At 38.0% G+C, this 19242-nt stretch overlaps 1 protein-coding gene across 3 annotated transcripts; it reads left to right on the forward strand.

Annotated features, from left to right (window-relative positions):
* Window positions 1-263: 263 nt before the first annotated feature.
* LOC104911999 (diacylglycerol kinase iota-like) lies at window positions 264-18883 on the forward strand. Of its 3 annotated transcripts, XM_010714655.2 has the most exons (9): window positions 264-332; window positions 2961-3017; window positions 4679-4744; window positions 8318-8389; window positions 8945-9061; window positions 15762-15857; window positions 16166-16239; window positions 17753-17848; window positions 18800-18883. In XM_010714655.2, the coding sequence occupies exons 1-8, from the start codon at window positions 315-317 to the stop codon at window positions 17775-17777; spliced, it is 525 nt and encodes a 174-aa protein (XP_010712957.1). In that variant the 5' UTR covers window positions 264-314; the 3' UTR covers window positions 17778-17848; window positions 18800-18883. The 3 variants fall into 3 exon arrangements, with proteins under 3 accessions (XP_010712957.1, XP_010712973.1, XP_010712981.1); XM_010714671.2 differs by lacking the exon at window positions 15762-15857; XM_010714679.2 differs by lacking the exon at window positions 15762-15857 and having other exon boundaries at window positions 8945-9046.
* The last annotated feature ends 359 nt before the right edge of the window (window positions 18884-19242 follow it).

Here is a 19242-nt window from a genome sequence, read left to right on the forward strand (position 1 = left end):
TGTATCCTCCGTATTTGTTACTGGACACTCTTACTGCTAGCTCACAAGCTGGAGTACCGCAGACTTCTGTCTTTCACAAAGTCCAGTGTTTAGTTTAGCTTCAGACCCTTTTTTTTCAATACACAAAACAGCTGAGAACACCGAGAGGAAAATTATACCTTCAATAAAGAGAGAAATATCTCCTGTTTCACAGCTAACATTCCTCCTGTGAAGAATAGTGTACCTCTATCCACACACTTCTCCCTTTCTCCTTGCAGAAATCTGCTCTGCGGAGGAAGTGTGCTGCCTGCAAGATTGTGGTCCATAATGCATGCATGGAGCAGTTAGAGAAGGTAAGATATTGCCATCTTCTGGAGACTGATGGGCACGACATTGATCTATTCTCAAGCTGAGCTTTCAGTCTGAAAAATACCATATGCCAAATTAGGTTTTTGTAGCTGTTTTGACAATGTATTTGTTAAAATGTTGCCTTAATTTTTCAGCTTCTCTGTTAAAATAGATTTCTTGAAACTCTGTAAACCATTAGAGAAACAAACAAACAACAAAACACCATGAATGCTTTCACAATTTTAATGATTAAAAAATAATTTCCCTCTACTTCTGGAGTGGAAATTGAGGCTTGAAAATGCAGTACCCTGTCATGCACAAAATTGGCCTTTCAAAATTCCTCAGCTAAGCCCAGAATAATTCATATTATGACAGCTATATATATTATGAGCAATGCAGCATAAAATGCTACTCTGAATATTTTCCACTGTATTTACTAGACAATTTTATTTTCTCCTCAAAACCTTAGAAACAAAGTTACTTTTTTGAAATAGAAAGCATCGAACTTTTCCTTTATGGTGCCATTATTTCTATCAGCACCTTTCCTGTTTGTCACTTCAAGGAGACCTCTTTGCCTCCAAGTGCCTACAGAATACTGATCACAGAGTTCAGTTATCCCATCAGTGATTCTTACTCATTGCACCTAACTAACTGGTAATGTGTTAAAGGGATTCTCCACCTCTGCTTTTTCATTCTTGGTGGGATATGTGTAAAGAAATGAGTGGGAATATCCCCACTGATTTCATTAGAGCTTCATTTTCACTCCTATATGTTTTGCAATGTTGTTCTCCATAAAGGAAATTGATGCAAAACAAATTTATAACAGCAACCCTTTGGAAAGAGTTTTTCGTTTCCCAGTATTTGGGCTTGTGTTGACAAATGTCACAGTGATTGCCATAATACCAAGTTGGAGAAGTACCATTTCCACCCCCGATGCTTTTACCCACAGTGAAATTAGCATTAGCACATGCTTTCAGCTCAAACTGTTACCAGTGAATTTTTCATGAGTTCCTTCATCAGCAGCATTGCTGGCTCTCCATAGCCCAGTAAGCTGGTGGCATTGCCAGTGGTAGCACTCAGATACAACCCATGCTGTTGAACTTGTTTATGCCATTCTAGAGAGCATGAAATTCACCTCTTGGCAGAGGATTATTATAGAGTCCATGTGCATCTTAAGCCTCGTGATGCTTACAACTGGTTCATAGGTCTTCTGTTTGGCCCTCTCCACATAGGTATAAGCTGTAAGTAAACTAAATATAAGCTGGAAATCTTTCCAACTTCCCAGGTCTTAGAAGTGGAATGATGAATTGCAATTCCACATGAAGAGCAGTGGAAGAAGATAATGCTATGATTTTGATTTCTTTTTAAGTAATAAATATTTCATTCACTTTTTTCTTTTCCTCACTTGGACTATTATTTTGAAGGCTATGATTAAATGAGGTAAAAACCCTCATTTCTATAGGAAGTAAAGAATTGTATTCAAAATTGGGGAAACCTGATCCTTCTATTTTCATAACAAAAGCATTACAATACAGTATCCTTAAGGATTTTACTCTTTGAAGGCTAGTCAATTAAACTTGAATCCATTTCATTTAGTGCATTCCATTTATCCTTTAACTTTTTCCTCTGACTCTCCCTCCTTTAATATACCATTTTCTCTCTTTATATATTCTCTTGCTCGTATTTCTATTGATTTTACTCAAAAGATCATAGAATTATAGAATGGTTTGGGTTGGAAGGGATCTTACAGTTCGTCTAGTTCCAATCCCTGACATCTTTCATTAGATAAAGCTGCCCAAAGCTCTGTCTGACTTGATCTTGAACACTTCCATGGATGGGGAATTGTCAGCTTCTTTGGGCTACATTCTTCAGTGTCTCATGACACATAGTAAATAATTTCTGCCTAAAGTCTAATCTAAATCTGCCCTCTTCTGTTTTAAAGACCGTTACCCCTTGTCCTGTCACTACAGGCCCTAGTAAAATATTTTGGGTTTTCTCATCAGACTCTCATGTGATTTTTATTGCTTTTTCTCTTCAACTTTCAAAAAGATGTTGTCTTCATGGAAGCTCCTGTTGTCCTCTTTCTGCCTTTCCTCTCCCATCTGAAGGAGGGAATTCCACTGCATGAGGCAGTCTTATGCTCCCCAAGCAGCCTGATGTAAGGAAAAGGTAGAAATTTATGATAATTTATGTTTTTTCCTGAGAACGTAGAAAATTTTTCCACAGATTTTGTTTATAAAGGCATAAAGCTGAGTTGTGCAAAAGATCTTAGAATTAGATTTCCAGCTCCTATTAACTTTTGACAACTCAGCTTAAGTCTACTTTGGTTACAAAGTGTGTTCTTAAGAAAAAAACAGATGAAGCAGTTTCCTCCTTGGCATGAGGGAGATGGTTTAAATAGTTTAACTGAGCATGCAGCAGTAGCTTTAATGATGATGAGGGTTGTGTAGAGATCTAGGAAAGAGCGTCATTATGGCATCTGAAGAGATTTTCTGTCATCCAGGTAAGTTTCTTGAACTAGTGAAATAAATATTCTAATAGGCAATATATGCCTTGGAAGCTTGCCCTATATCAACATGTTGGAATAAACTCTCAGCTCTTTTTCAGTTCTAACAGCTTTATTTTAATGCCAGATTAATTTTCGCTGCAAACCAACTTTCCGAGAAGGGAGCTCCAGATCTCCAAGAGAAGTAAGTAACGGACAAATGATGGTTGCATTCCATTTGATTTGTGTAATGGTTCACCTGGTGTGGAACTGCCCCTGTGCTTTTAGATTCAGAAGAGTTTTCAGTACTGGTTCCCAGTGGGACATCTTCTCCTCTTCAGAATAAATGTAAAATGAAATCTAGCTGAAGCACTATATTGCTTACACTATCAGGAATCATTTTGTCTTCCCGCTGTATCTTTTCCCATTCACTCAGCCATTCTGTTGCTTTTTTCTTTTTTTTTTTTCTTCTTCTTTCCATTTTTTGATAGCATTTCTTTTGTTTCTTTCTAACATTTGAAGTAGTATTTTGGCTTCTGTCTGATTCCCTGAGCTTTTGCTATACTTTCCCTTCATTTATTTTGAAACATCCTTAGTATTAGAAGATGTTTTGTTAGTAAAATAAACATTCAAAAACTTGTGTATTTCATCATTCAGCTACCATACAAATCCAGCTCTCTTGAAGGTGCTATATGTATCTGTGTTACTCACAAAGTTAGCAGCTATTGCTGCCATAGGACAAAACAAAATAAAACTCAAACTGACCACCCTTCCTGAACCCCACTCAAAAAAATCCACAAATCAATCAGCCCCCCCAAAAACAAACCAAAATAACCAACCAAAACAAACAAACAAACAAACAAACAAACAAAAGAAACCACGCAGGTGGTGGTTGAAACTTTTTTATGCATTAGATACTTATTTTTTAATTAAAGAAGAAGATTCCTAATTCTGATATTTATTTTGGTTGCCAGTCTAGTATGATGGAACCTCTTTTTATGTAAGTAATCACAATATGGAAGAACACTTGATGACTGCTTTTGCTTATTTTTCTTTTTCACTTTTGGTAGTAATGGGAGAGGAATAGAAACTCCATTTGTTTATGGGCCACTCACTATACAGCTTCACTACCCCTTAAGCAGAGCTCCCCTTAAGCCTCCTATTTCTTCCTTAAGCACTACCCCTTAAGCTTCCTATTTCTTTGTTAGCATCATTTCATAGCTTCTCCTAGCAGAGGTAGTTTCCAGTAACATGGGCTCTGCTGTGCAGGCTGGTGTTAAAGCAAGGTGCAAATGAGGCTCCTTCTAACTCCCTTGCCTGCACAGGAGTACAGCAGTCCTGTACACCCTCTATTCTCTTGCCCAGATCTTGATGCCATCCAGAGTGGAAGAAGTCCAAACTGAAAGAGTCCAAATTACTTCAGTGGCCAAATGACTTCCTTTTCTCTTTCTCTTCTCCTGCATTGACTTGTGATGTTTTTGCTTTATATAGCTGTATTTCTGAGCAGAATATAACAGGGCCCTGTGTTGGTGTCTGAAAACATTGGTCCTCAGGTCCTTCTGTGCTCTTTATTTATATGATGGTTATCTCTACGTCATGTAATGTTTTGTTTTTTTTTTCCTTTTGACGGTAGTTTGGGCCACGTGGTGACATGGATAAAGAATATCATCTTCTCCTTATTCATCCTCTGGTTTCAGTTGTGTCTGGAGTATTCTAGGGGGAACTACTATCTTTTGCTCCATAAATAATTGCTTTGGCAAAAGGGTACTTTCCTTTAATGTCCGTAAACCAATTTCACATGTATGGTACCTTGAAGTGCAACCTGCCATCTCTTCCTGTAACATTATCTTTGTTCTTCTCTTGCAGAACTTTGTCCGACATCACTGGGTACACAGACGGAGGCAGGAGGGGAAATGTAAGCAGTGTGGAAAGGTAAGATTGCCTGTGCATCACAAGTAAAACACCAGGCACATAGGCATTCAGGGTAGTCAATAACTCCGTCCAGTGATGAGATTGTTTCTGTGCTAAACGCTTAACCTCTCTTGAGTAGAAAGTGACGAAACTGAGTGGTAGCACCTCTCACTCTCACATGGGAATAGAAAAGGCAGTTGCATCCATGCAAGAATGAGCCTGTCACATGTCCTGGGCTGTTGCACTGCACTGGCCAATTAAAAGGGCAAGGAGGAAGGCAGTGGCTCCTTGATCTTTTTTTCCTTGGTTAAGCCAACCCAGTGCCAATGTTGTGCTCTTGTAGTGATATCTTCTGCACCAACATTATGATTATTTTTTGTTTTTTTCTGACTACTAGAAAAAGAAAGGCTGTTGCTTTCTTTCTGTCTCAGTAGACTCTGCACTTTGTAAGACTGCTTCATATTCACTATCTGTGTGGCAAAATAAAAGCTTGTTTCTTAAAAGCTTTAAAAAGGAGTGTAACCTGAAGATTGGTCTTCTGAAGTATTATGAAAACCTGAAATTTGATCTAGTGGTTGGCAACCCTGCCCATGGCAGGGGGGGTTGAAACTAGGTGATCATTATGGTCCTTTTCAACACAGGGCATTCTATGATTCCATGAAATAAATTAACACTGAATTTAATTTCCTCACTCTAGCACTGTAACCTATCCTCTCTTAACAGCAACTAATAAGACTGTGTTTTGTCTCCATGGCTTGGCACTTTAGTTAGAAGAAATCACATTTTAGTTGGATGCTGATGTAAATCATTAAGTGCTGCAAGGCATGGCATACAAACATGATGCTCTTTTTTAACAAGTGGCGTGCAAACAGTGCGAGGAGGCACTTCACAGGCAGCATTCTTATGGTACACCTTCTTTGTTACTCTGGATAATTCTCTAGAAAAGTATTTCTGAACTACATACTATGTGAAGAACCACCTTCTTATTCATCTGTTATCTTCTAATGCTCCATAGCTCTCACGTTGGAAGAGGTGGCAAATAATTTCTCCGAAGCCACATTCTCTAAGCCATTCATTATGCTTAATATTTCTCTTGTACTTCTGCTCATTTGTTTCACTTGCAATCTGAAGAAAATCTAGTTTGCAAGCTTTCAGCTGTTATTATCTTTGTTACCTGAAATTCGTTTTTTTTTTTTAATATTTTTTTATTTGCATAATTTATCATGAGAACAATCAGACCATGTGGTCCAATATGCAGCCCATGAATGAGTGCGATAATAGAAGCTTAAGGATGAATGCAGATTAACCCTTTGTTCCTAAACTAATAATTACTAGCTCCTAGTAATTTAGGGATTTTCTGAGACTGAATGCATCTGTACCATCATACTAAAAAGGCCTTTAATTTGTTTTTACTTTCCATGACGTCCAAAGCAATGTGTCCACCAAACAGACAGTGTGCAGCTGCAGCATTGGTCTCTTTTTTTCAGTAGTGCTTTTAAAGGCCTGTGGGTAGATGCAGGGCTTTGTTTTCATTGCATATAAGTCACCATCTAAGTGCTTCTGTTACTGTGTGTATTGGAGTTGTAGTAGTACCCGTCCCTCATGCAGTAATGTTACACTGGAAAGTGTCTGAGAGCCTTAGAAATAGAATAAACACCTTGTATTTTTTTTTTTTCCATGATGAATGACTGCTCCCCTTAAACTGATGTGAAAATGCTCTTTAATGGTAAATAGGTCTAAGGGTATAACCAAAACATGCCAGAGCTAGTGATCCCTCTGTGCTGTGTGTGTGAATGCCTTTATTAATGGGGGATTTGATCCCAATTATTTAGGCAGATTGCAATCATCAGTGCAAGTTGGAGATTCAGGTGCCCTTTTCCTCCAAACGTGTTTTCTCTGTTATGCATGACTGCGTACTTCCACAGGAGCAATTCACAGCATGGAATTTCATGTGTTGCACAGCAACCTAATGCCAGTGAATCAGGGCTAATCAGATACTGTTTGCCTGATATCCTCAGAAAAGTGAAATTACTTTTCCATCCCCACATTTCTGAATTTATACAGAAAGTTTCCTCACATAACCCATGGACAAGGTAGGATAACTGAACTCTCATATTTTTTCCTGACTGATGAAAGGAAGAAGAGAGAATTTCTGGTGAATTATGGGGTTCCCCGGTGTTTCAACCCAATAGTCTACATAAAATTTCCCTGTGACCTGCAACCCATCATTGTATTTCATCATTCCCTTTGAATGTTAGCTTTCAAAAATCACTGTCTTATCCCAAACACATATCCTTAGGAAGAATTAGCTCACAACTGTAAAGCAATGAGGAATGATTGGTTCTTATTATTAATATGTTTTTACTGCTGTGTATTTTCTCTAACAACTCCCTAAAAGCCAACCAGCTTACTGAATAAATAAGAAATGATCCATCCAGAACCAGACAAGCTGCTCAGTCCACATGTTTAAAATACACCACTAACGGGCTGTGGAATTAATGTACTGAATTTGATGTTTCATTAGTGGAGGTTTGGGGAGATAAAAATTTCTCCCATGCTTCTTAGAAACCAGAACAAAAAACATTTCATGCCAATGAGAGGCTGATTTATTCTTTTTCAATACTCTGGGAAAAAGTGTAGGATTTCTGAGAATCTTTAAGAGGCCTCAGTCGGAGTAAATGAAGGTGAAGTGCTGGACTTTCAGTCTCTGCAGACATTAACCCAAATCAAGTATTTTTCTGATTGAAATATGATTCAAGTGAATGCAAGTTTTTAGCCCATAGCTCTAGTTGCTATTTGTTACCTGTGTTATGTGCAAGAGGAATATATATGACCCAGAGGTCTTTTCCAGCCTTAGCCTATGGAAGAAAGAGATCTATCTGTTGAAATGTCATTCTACAAAATTAAACTGTGGGAAAATAAAGTCACATATTTGCTGCTGGTGGTGTTTTTTATTTGTTTGTTTTTCTCCTTAAAACTATAGAAGTATATCTTTTTGTATTTGATTTGAATCAGACAATCTTGAACTTTGTTGGGTTTTTTTTTTTTGGAATGTACTAAAAAGATTTTGATCTGAGTCAGCTTAATAAAACAATAAACTTAATTTCCCAAATGGAAGATTTCCAGCTAGACATTATAGTTGATTCTACTCTATGCTAAAAATAAATAAATAATGTTAATAAACCCAATTCTTATTTATATTTAAAGCAAAAAAGACTGCAGTGAAAAAATGTTCACTTCAGCACAAAATCTGATTGTCACAACTGAAGAAAGCCATTGAAATAGCCATTTCTTCTCTTTCTTCATCCCCTTTTCCTTCTTTAACTACAAAATTTAATAAAAAGCACAAAAATTCAGGGAAATATCTTTAAAGTGTGTGTGAGAACATGCTGCAGTTGAAGAGCCTTCTCTATCATTCCTGTCACTATTTTATCTTCCCAAAATATATTCAGAATCCAAGAGCTTTGAGGCTGAACCGATGTATGTGACTATACCGAACTGGTTTAGCCTAGCACAGTTACCTGACAAGAATTAAAGGCATAAATTTTCTTGTAGTCAGGGTGAATTTAACTCGTTTTCTTCCGCTTATTGTAGGGCTTTCAGCAGAAATTCTCCTTCCATAGTAAAGAGATTGTGGCCATCAGTTGTTCCTGGTGCAAGCTGGCGGTAAGTGGATAATATTCATGGAAAGCAGTAGTTAACACCTTCACTGCATAGCCTCAAGGCATGTGATTTCATTTGTGCTGGCTCTCGCAGTTTCTTCTCTCAGTGAATCACTGCCAGTTTTGCTCTTTCATTTTTCTTTTGCTCAGATGCCATAATTTCATCTGGATGATACGTTAATCCTCCTAGAAGAAGGGTCTCGCTGCCCCATGTAGTCATTGGCTACCTTCCATCAACACAACACTGCTGCCAGCTCAAAGAGCCAAAGGGCTTTTAATGCATTTAGTGTGTCAGGCTGGGTTATGGTCTTTAATCTGCTCTTATATAAGTAGAAGTGTTATTTTTTTCCTTTTTTTTTCTTTGATCTTTTCCCCTTGGTATAAAGCATGGCTAAGGAAGGTGGTTTTTAGTTATACCTTCCTAGTGCTCCCAGGTTTTGAGGATGAGAGAATTGGGAACATTGCTCTAGTTTTGCAGTCTCATTCTTTTTTCCTCTCCTTGCTTCTCCTATGTCTTCCTTGACCTCCTTATTGGCTTTACTCTTTTCCTCTCCTCCAGTTTCATAACAAAGTCACCTGCTTCATGCTACATCACATTGAGGAGCCGTGTTCTCTTGGGGCTCATGCAGCTGTCATTGTGCCTCCCACCTGGATCATTAAGGTGAAGAAACCTCAGGTAACTGCATGCTGATGTCTGTTTCTGAAGCTGTATGGCTTCACAGGGCCAGCCTGGCTTCTGCACTCAGTACACCTCCACTAAGGCATGCTCGTTCAACCCTGTCTCTCTCCCTGAAACCCAGCATACATTCATGGTGATTATGAACTTGTATCCTCCATCCAGCCCTTCAGTAGGTTTCCTTGTTTGGGTTGATAAGCAGCAAACATGACTTTTGTTCTGAGCAATGCAGCTCAGGTGTGTTCTTCTGTGACTTCAGCTAGCGTACTGCAAGAAATCCCCTGTGCTGGAGGCAATAAAGCATGCTTCATTAAATAGAGCTGAGCAAATACAGGGAAAATCTAGTAACAAACATTCACTTGAACTGCAGTAAGAATTCACTGTAGTTGGGCTGGCATCCCTCTGAATTTTTCACCAAAGGACAGTTAAATAATCATGTCTTGTTCACATCAGTTCTTGCTGAATGCCAACAGTAAAACCACGTGCCCATTTAGTCGCAGGTAAAAGGGTGAGACCTCAAAGCTTTCTTACAGATGTGATATGTTTTAATGAGGTTAATTCACTAATCATCACAACAGGGAGAGAAGGTATCCTAAAGAGAGCTGGCCAAAAAATTATAAGGGGATTCTTATCATGCACAAAGTAATTTTTTTGTTGTTGTTTTTTTGTTTTGTTTTGTTTTTTTGTTTTGGTTTTGGTTTTGGTTTTTTTGTTTTGTTTTGTTTTTTTGTTGTTGTTTTTGGAAGTCTCTTTTCACTCCAGGTTGAACTGAAAGACACAAACACACATTGAACACATCAAGGAACCAGAAATGCTGGTATAAGTTTTACTTCAGAAGCAAGGAAATGGATGAAAAAACAGGAATGCTGGTGTTATTGAACAATGTTGTGCAGTTTGTATGTTAGCATGAGAAGTGACTCAGGGCTTTCTGGCTCTGTGTCCTGGCTGGCAGGAAGCAGAGAATTTCACAACATGGGGAAGGCATTAAGACAAAATGTCCCTGTGTGGAACTAGAAAAAGGTCTGCAGTTTGGACACTGTTTGGTCTTTAGCTCCAGTCTAGGGATATGGCTGCCATCTTTGTGCATGAGCATTATTTCTAACAGGCTTGATTCTGAAGACAGGAGGGAAATAAATAAATTAATCAGAATTTTAGTAATTGAAACAAAACAACCGAAAAACAACCTGACCAAAGAGATCACAGTTTCTCCTTTAGATTTAGGGTATGCAAGGTCTCTAGCTACCTCTCCTCTGAGAAAAAAAAGGTCTCTTTGGCATTTCTGTATTTTTCCCACACTCCTTTTCCACTGTTAGTTTACTCTAGCCTTCTCAAGAGAAATCTCTTTCCTTTCTTGTTGAATTTTGAGTCCTCAGCAGAGATTTAATCTCCTTGGCTAATTTTCAGCACCTGTGGTATTTGGCACAAAAATGAGACTGGCTCCTTTTCTGCCCCATTAAAGAGATTGTATGGCCTATTAGTCGTAAGACTTTCAGTTGCTGGGTTTCATGGTAGAGTGCCTGGAACTTTTGCTTTGGTCATTTAGCCAAGAAATGGTGACTCCAAGGGTTTGAGGTCTTGATGTGGATCCATGAGCAGATATCCTTGGGCTAGGAACCATTACGAAGAATGCTGTAGCTGTTGTAGTCCCAAACTAAAGACTGGGTACCTGTAGGGTCCTTGAGCTTTCCACCTGGAACATCTACATGAATACAAAAAGAATAAAAATGCTGAACTAGCTCCTGTACAGGCTGAGACCAGTACTTTGGAGATGACAAAAATTATTTGGATCAGAAGGCATTTTGGACAAATTATTTTCAGCATAACGAGTTGTAGGAAATTCTGATTACCTTTAGATGAGGTATGAGAATCTCCTTTTTGACCAGGTAACTTCAGGTAACTTGCGGGTGGGAAAAAGATGGATGTCTTAGAGCTGTAGGTAGGATAATTAATCTTCTTTACCTAAAATCCGCTGCTTTAAGGACACACAGAACCATAGCCTATGAGGCAAAGGGCAGGTACCACTTGTAACTGATATACCTTTACCATTTAACTACACTTCACCCCATGCGCATGGGAAAAAGAATATAACTGATCTAAGAACCTGTTTTATGTGGCTGGAGGTGCTACTCTCTTCAGAGGTCTGATAAGAAAATCCGAATCTTTTTTCATCCACTACATCTCCAACATATTTCTCTTAAATCGCTTTAAATCACCATTAAAAACAAACAAACAAACCAAACAAAAACCAACAAAAACACCTTTTGTGTGCCTTTTAGTATATTTTCCTACAAAAACAGGAAGATTATCGAATTTGTTTGATAATTTCTGGCTTACCAAAACCCCTTTTAGTGAGCCTACAATACACTACAGTTACTATTATTTTTAAACAAAATGAGGAAAAGAATATTAAAAACAAGAACTCTAATTTAAGAAAAATAAATATATTAATACAAACAGAAGTATTGATTAATTGAAAAAGCCTTGCTTTAATCTTCTGTTCTTTTACTTTTAAAATTTTCCTTGATTTGATGGTTAACCAAAGCAGAGTGTCTTCCTTATAGGATTTACTCGCTTGTTTATTTATTTATTTATTTTTTTCAGAAAGATCAAAAATTAATTATTATTCATGGGAAAAAAGATTTTAAGTGCATGTTTTAAATGTTAGGCTTAAATGAAATATCTGTTAATTTTTTGCGGTCGTAAATGGAGAGGAAGTACGTCAGTCCAATTTTCCCTCTCATCACATGTCAAGCCCTTAGAATTAATGCAAAAAAAAATTATTTTGGATAACTGAAGCTTTAGATAAATCATATTCCTAAGCAATGCAGAGAACGGGCAAGTTTCCACAAAATTTCTGAACAACACCTAGTGCAGTGTTACTTTTGTAGAATGAATTTATTGTTGTGGGAAATATTAATACTTTAGATGCATTTTCAGATTTTTTTGACAGAAGTCTTGTTTGTTTTTCTTATGTTTCTTTAGGAATTTTTCTCTCCTCCTGCTGTTTCTGGCCAGCTCTCCTCTGTATTGTGGCCCTCTTCACCCTATATGCCTGTTTGGTGAACACTATTGTTGCATTCAGTCCACAGAATACAAATACAATATTAAAATTTTTGTGAATTCAGATAGTAAATTTATATATGTAAGCAGCATACGTCTTTCACGTATTTCACAATTGGAGTAAATTTGACTACAAGCCTCTTGGTTATAAATTATTTTCTCAGCTCTAATTAACTATTCACGTTAATCATGGTCAACTCCTGAAATGAATTTCCTACTCATGAAGTTGATTTTAGTGGTGCCTTCATCCTTTTATTGGTTGTTTCTTTTAGGCAAATAAGATGGCTTTTTGTAGCAAACCGTTGCCCCAATTTTCAATTTTTATTTCTCTTTTTATTGCTACAAAAATGCTTTTCCATGCTTATGTGCAACAAGGGTCACCACCTTTCAAATATTGTTCTTGAATAAACAGCACACTCCCCCTCTGAATGCCAGAAATGTTGTGGTAATAAACCATGATTAAGTAATTAAGGAAAAATTTGTTCATGCCTTTTACATTCTAAATGGGGAGCTTTTGCATTTTGCAAGCAATTGATTTTGCTACATGATGAATATTCAAAATGGTTTAATCAACTTTGGGTTAGGTGGTAGCCCTGTCTGTAATGACCTATTTACATAAATGGAAAATTCCCAGTATCTATTTCATTTTATTCATACTTCTGTAACTAGTTTACTGTTTTCCAATATTTCTGTACTGCAGTAGCAGCACTTTGACACCATCTCTGATTTCCTGTGGTTCAAATCAATTCCACCTCCTAATTCTCCTCACTGTTGTGAAAACAGGCCACCCTTGTTGACTGATGTTGTGTGAGATTTGGTAGCCCAAGTAGTTTTGTGCTAGGAATGGACTTGCTATGCTTATGTTGTGGGAGAAAAGTTAATGATGAGGAGGAGTACATCTAGCTGATGTACCTAATGATTCAATCTTTCATCTTCTGTTTGGGAAGGCAAAGACAGTAAGTGTAAAATTCCATTTTATTTTATTATTTTTTTATATTTTTCTTTTCAAGGTGAGTAAACATGGTATTTTTTTCTTTTCCTCCTCCTTCAAGGGCCTTCAAAAAGTGCTAGTAATCTTTATACTTCTGGGCTAATTTCTTCCTTTCATCAGTTGCTTGCTGCAGCTGTCTTGCCTAGATGTGATTTGTGAACAACCAGAAGATGGTCAAGATTGACCTTCTCAGAGGCTGTTCATTGCTTACATCATTTGATGTCCAGCATGTTAAAAGCCTTTGAAAATAAAGACTGAAATGTTGCAAAGGAAAAGGTGGAAAAGTTTCATTAGATCTGTTTAGGATAGTCTGTGGCCCTTACACCAACCAACAGCATAAAAGGACTCCAATTCTTTTGTTCATTTAGCTAAACTTGCTTAGAACTACAGTGATGATGCAATAATACCAAACATCTCTCTTTGAAGATGGCCAAACTGACATCCACAAAGGAGAGGTTTCCTCTCTAGATGCAAGTTAGGATTTACATATGGTGCACAGTAAAGGTATGCTTTGCTATCAAGTATTTCACTGAATAACATTATCTGTTTGTAAAAATACTCATCACCTTGTTTTGTGGACAAGGTAATACACATTCATTTCTTCAGTTTCATGTGCAAAGACTGATGATTATTTCTGTCTGTTATTCTTCTGCATGTTTGCAAGGAGAATTTGCGTATGTTTAATCAGCTTTTTTGCCTTTCATCTGCTGTAGATGTGCATCATTGTAGCAAAGATTTAGGTTGTCTTAACACTACAGATGTAAGTATGCTTTAAAAAAAAAAGGCAAAATAACATAGTTGTGACGTAGCATATTATATTGCCTTTCTGAGGGTAGAAATTAAGAGAAAAAAAGTTATGGTGGAGTCTTTTCAGAGAGACTGAAACTCTTTCACTAATACGCTTACATGCCTCTTCCCACCCCATTCATAGGCAAGAAAGGAGCCATGCTATAATGGGATTTAATAACAGCTCACTTAAATGGTCTTTAATTTATTGTTTTTCTTTAAATTAGGCAGTATTTTCTTTTTCCAAAAGAATTTCACTGGCTTAGGTCCATCCACTGAGAAAGTAGAATAATAAGTACAGTCCTTCTTCAGGTGACACAGTTAAATACTATCCTAATATAATATTGAACTTGAGTTACTGGCTGTGATTTGCCAGAAGACTTCACTGCATGTTACCCATAGGATAAGTATCTTAAATTTTACACTGAGGGAGGCTAGAGCCCAAGGAAAAGTCTCAGTATGTCCGTGACCTTTCGTCAGATAGTTGGCAAGCCTGCAGATAGACTGGATCTCAATCTATTTTGTTTTCCCCACACCTGTGAAACCAGCTGAGAAAACAGGCCAAGAACCCCACTGCTTGCAGTTGATTGCTGGAGCTTTGAGGGCAATGCGCTGTGCCTTTATACTGATATAAAGGCTTTTGTCTACTCTCAGTCTGACTCCTAAAGTAGGGCAGTGATAGTCTATGAAGGTGACACTATCCATTCCTTTCTGTGGTTAGTGTAGTCTTTGTGATTTATCATGCTTTCAAGACCACTTTTTATGTATCAGAGTAGGGAAGAATAAGAACATCTCCTTAGATATTTTCTCAAATTGTGCCCTAATAGGGCAAGTGTGTTGGCATTGCTCTGCTGAGCCACGTTGTCTTCAGTATTTTCAGTAAGCAACAAGGCATAAATATATAATGGTCCACAAGGAATGTTGGGAGGTGATATAAGTTCGTTACTGTGCTCTACAGCAGACCTCTCTTGGTCAGGTTAAAAAGGAGATAATAGTTTCTTCAGCTATTTGAGTTAGATTGCTGTTACTGTTTTCCACATTTCTGAGAAGTCAGGAAAAACTAAATATTGTAACTGGTGTGTTGGACCAAAGTTTTGGAATTCTGAATGTGGTTGCTAGGTAATCAAGAGACTCTAGTAACTATTCTCCTTAATGTAATGGCATTACTTGTTAGTGAGCAGGATTAAGTAGGGACAGATATCATTGCTTATAGACTTGGCGATCTTTGATCATTAACTTATTCTCATTAATGACACACTTTTGAATACCATCGTGACAGAAATGACCTTTTGGATGAGCTGGGTGGATCTTGCTCCCCTCTTGAAACCAAAAAAAAATCAATTACTTTCTTCTAATTTCCTGTGTATTTCCTGTAACACAAAATCTCAACCACAGGCCAAGTGTTTCTTGTGGATATGACTTCAGGTACTAAATACCAAGGGAAAAAATTATATCCCCTTTTTGGTATGTTTTTATCACATCAGAAGACCTTTATGGATCAGTATTACTAACTAGGCTATTGCCTGCCTGGAGAATAGTTTTCATGCTTATTTTTTAGGTTCTGCAAAAATACAAGAAGTTTTGCGTTTTCTTCTGTAGTTTAGTGTTACTATTTAAAAAGCAAACAACTGGGAAAAAGCTTGATTCCTTAATTATTAACAGTTCACATTGTTCTTCATCTGATGATTACACACGTTTCTTGATAGGGCTGGAACTCACTCTGCAGTGCCAGCATCATATGCCATGGTGGCCTATGTTATATTGAGTCATAATGGTTGCCAGAGCTAAAACTTGTTGTTTTCTTTCCTAAAAAAACATGAAAAATATCTCATTTATCATGTTTTTTATTACATCTTTATGCAGGGGGTCTCCATACCAGGAGACGAGCCTGATTGGGCAGGAGACTGGAGCCCCGAAGGGGAAACGGGCGTCTCCTACCCCTATTGGGAGGGTTGGCAGGTACAACATGTGGTGTTATGTGAGTCTATGGGAGCATCTGATCTTTTTCCCCCCTCACAGCGTGGGAAAGTTTCCAGTTCCAAAGCACCAGTCTGGTCTCCGTGTGTGGCTTTCTCCATAAACGGTGGTGTGGAAGTGTAAAGCATGCAGCGCATGTGATTTAAATCTTGAGCATGTGCCAGATACTCCTATCATTCTCCAAGTGGACATGCATGGAAGAGCTTTATAAAGAGGCTCTGTCTGTGCCTGTCTTCTAAATTTTGTTTTGCTTTTCATGTATTCTTTTTTCTTTATTTTTTTTAATGTAGAACTCATTAAAGACTTCAACACGGCGAAAGAAGAGGACATCTTTTAAAAGAAAGCCAGCAAAAGAGGCAATGATGTAGGTATTTAAGAGCTTTGAAAATGAGTTTCCTTTTGTTTGAATGTATAAATGCAGATTTTAAAGTTCCATTTACTGTGTTTTTGATATATACATATTTTTTGCTGGAAAACTCCATGTTATTGAATTTGTTGTGAGAAAATATTAGTTTTGATAAAAACTTGCATGAGAAGTGTCATTTGCTGAGTTGATTTTTTTTCAAGAAGCAGCATACCAGCCCAATGAAACAATATTCCCGTGGGGTGTAAAAGACTCAGCTCAAACACTTGGTTTCAACTAGGCAGAGCAGAAGCGTGAAAGTGGGTTCTGAGTGTGTTGACTGCAAGAGTCTGAATATGGAGCTGGCTTCAATGTCTGCTTTGAGTGTCTGCCTTGGGAGATCTCCTGTTGGGGATGTTTGGTCCTATGGTTAGGTTTACTAGTAGATTATAGAAGACTTTGTTTTCAGATCTTACCTACTGTATAAGTGGTATACTGAATGAAAGCCGTAAGGGGAGAGGTGGATGGAGACTTACCTCTGCCCAGACAGAGATCTGTGGGTAAAATCCTCACTTGGGCATTGGGCAACTGCAGTCCTACAGAACTTCAATCTGTGTCTGCCTCAGCCCAGGAGAGTGTCCTCATTACGGGGCTCTTTAATGTACTATGGATACAGAGAAGCTGGGAGGCAGATATATTGATGATTGACATAATGAAAATATCTAAGGTGCAGGGGGCAAAGGGATGAGGCCAGACTCTTCAGTGATGCATAGTGATAGAACAAGGGGAAATGGCCACAAACTGAAGCATAGGAAGTTCTGCACAAATGTATGTAAGAACTTCTTCACAGTGAGAGTGGCAGAGCACTGGAACAGGCTGCCCAGGGAGGTCGTGTAGTCTCCTTCTGTGGAGACTTTCAAGATCCCCCTGGATGCCTACTTCTGCAACCTGGTCCAGGGAGTCTGCTTTGGCAGCGGGGTTGGACTCAATGATTTCTAGAGGTCCCTTCTAGCTCCTACAGTTCTGTGATTCTGTAATGAGCAATATTTGAATCACATAATACAAGTAAAACCTGTTCAAAGAAGGAGGGCCATCAAGGCCAAGAATATAGGAGCAGATAATCTGCAACTAAACACTGGTTCAATTTGTCTGTTAAACGGGAGTCAGGAAGTAAGTAGTTTATCTCATTCCATTTTCTACTGGAAAAAAATATAATTCATATTAGAAGTATAGTACTATATCTGACACGTTATTAGGAATGTATGAATCATTTCTTTTTGGGAAAGAATATAAAGTAAAAAAAAACAAGTTTTGGGCTGACCTGGAACAGTTTTTTCCTTCTTATTTGCTTACGGAATTTTCTCTGCTGCATAAATTTAGTCTCAGCTGAGCATCACGTTATCATGGCTGTACTGTTTTCAATATCCAAGGTAGTTTTGTCAGAGCTATGTTGGTTCTTCTACATGTGATATGCCAGTGAAATCTACCCTTTTCCTAACTTTTACTAAAGTTGTTTCTTGCTCTGGTTTCCCAGGATAACAAAGGTCGGCCATTCGTGATAAAGCCTATTTCCTCTCCACTCATGAAACCACTGTTGGTTTTTGTAAATCCAAAAAGTGGAGGGAACCAGGTAAGGTCATAATATGGATCCAGGTAACAAAGGTTAAGCTTAATAACTGTTTTTCTGCAAATAAGAATAGTTTGTGGTCAGTCATTAGTAAGAGGAGCTCTATGTGACTGTATTAGAGTCTCCTAGAAGAGATGCTTGCAGTTGAATGTCCTTTATATCTCTAATTCCACTTAAGTGGAAGAAAATGATATTTAAATATTTGAGCATCGGCCTTCATATCTTCAGATTTTTGATAGGATTGGATTTTTGTAGTTTGGAGATTTTCAGAAGACCTCATTTTTCCATGGGAAATTTAGATTACTAGTGAAGTTCTAGACTTATTTTACCCTAAATATGATGTAATTTTACATTACCGTATGATGACCTTTTGGTAAAGTGTTGACCAATCTGCACTGAGTGAGGGAGCAGTGGTGCAGCTGCAGCCCATGGAGTCCTTGGATGCTGCTTCTCAGGGCAGCAAAGGCTCATAGTAGTGTTTGTGGTGATGGTTTTGGAGGTCAAAGCAGCATCATTATGTGGATGTTGGGGAAGACACTCTTCACTGTGGCCCACAAATTTTGCCCACAAAATTCTTGAGCTTCTTGCTGTCACGGATAACAGTTTGAGGATGTGTGGGTTAACAGAGCTTTCTTGTTGCAGGTGATGAGAGAACAGGTTTCTGTGGGAGAAAAACCTTTGGTCTGACCCTAAGTCCCTACTCTTATATCATTAATGATCTGTATAGTTCAATTCAATTTACATGCACACATGTGCACACTGCATGGATTTCTGAGTCACTATTTTATAGAGCTATCATTTGCTGCAACCCTTTTTATTTTGATTTTTTCTTGGCTTATGTTTGCATTATAAAGCATAAAGGGAAGAAAAGCAGTCCAAATCTGAACACTATTATTTTTAATAACCATTATGCTATTCATAATTTCCCTTCCTTTGATTTTTCTCTTTTCCCAGGGCACCAAGGTTCTCCAAATGTTTATGTGGTATTTGAATCCACGCCAGGTCTTTGATCTCTCTCAGGAAGGGCCAAAAGATGCGTAAGTTTTCAGGCACTCAGCTCTGTTTTTGTATTAGGAAAGCAGAGAAACATCTAGCTTGGATAGGTTGGTAGACTAATGATTTTGATAGGTTTGGGTTCTCAAAGATCCACATTGTGATACAGAATCAAAGTTTCAGCATATAGATAAACCTTTGTAAATGCCTCTGCATGTTCAGATAAGATCTTAAGCATGTTCAGATAAGATCTTAAGCAGGCTTGGGGTCCTAACAGCAGCTTTGGATACCTACTGGGGATGTAGCTGAAAAGACAGTTTGACCCTTTACAGCAGCATGGCAAGAGGAGCAAGAAACAGGGGGCAAAATGTCCAAAGAGACAGTAGAAATGAGAGAAGTTCTGA

The sequence above is a fragment of the Meleagris gallopavo genome, chromosome 1 (genome assembly GCF_000146605.3).
Source record: "Meleagris gallopavo isolate NT-WF06-2002-E0010 breed Aviagen turkey brand Nicholas breeding stock chromosome 1, Turkey_5.1, whole genome shotgun sequence".
Taxonomy (NCBI): Eukaryota; Metazoa; Chordata; class Aves; order Galliformes; family Phasianidae; genus Meleagris; species Meleagris gallopavo.

Coding starts and splice junctions, on each gene's coding strand:
- LOC104911999 (XM_010714655.2), top strand. Junction 15,858..16,165: donor CCTATTGGGAGGGTTGGCAG/GTACAACATGTG, acceptor TTTTTAATGTAG/AACTCATTAAAGACTTCAAC. Junction 16,240..17,752: donor CCAGCAAAAGAGGCAATGAT/GTAGGTATTTAA, acceptor CTGGTTTCCCAG/GATAACAAAGGTCGGCCATT.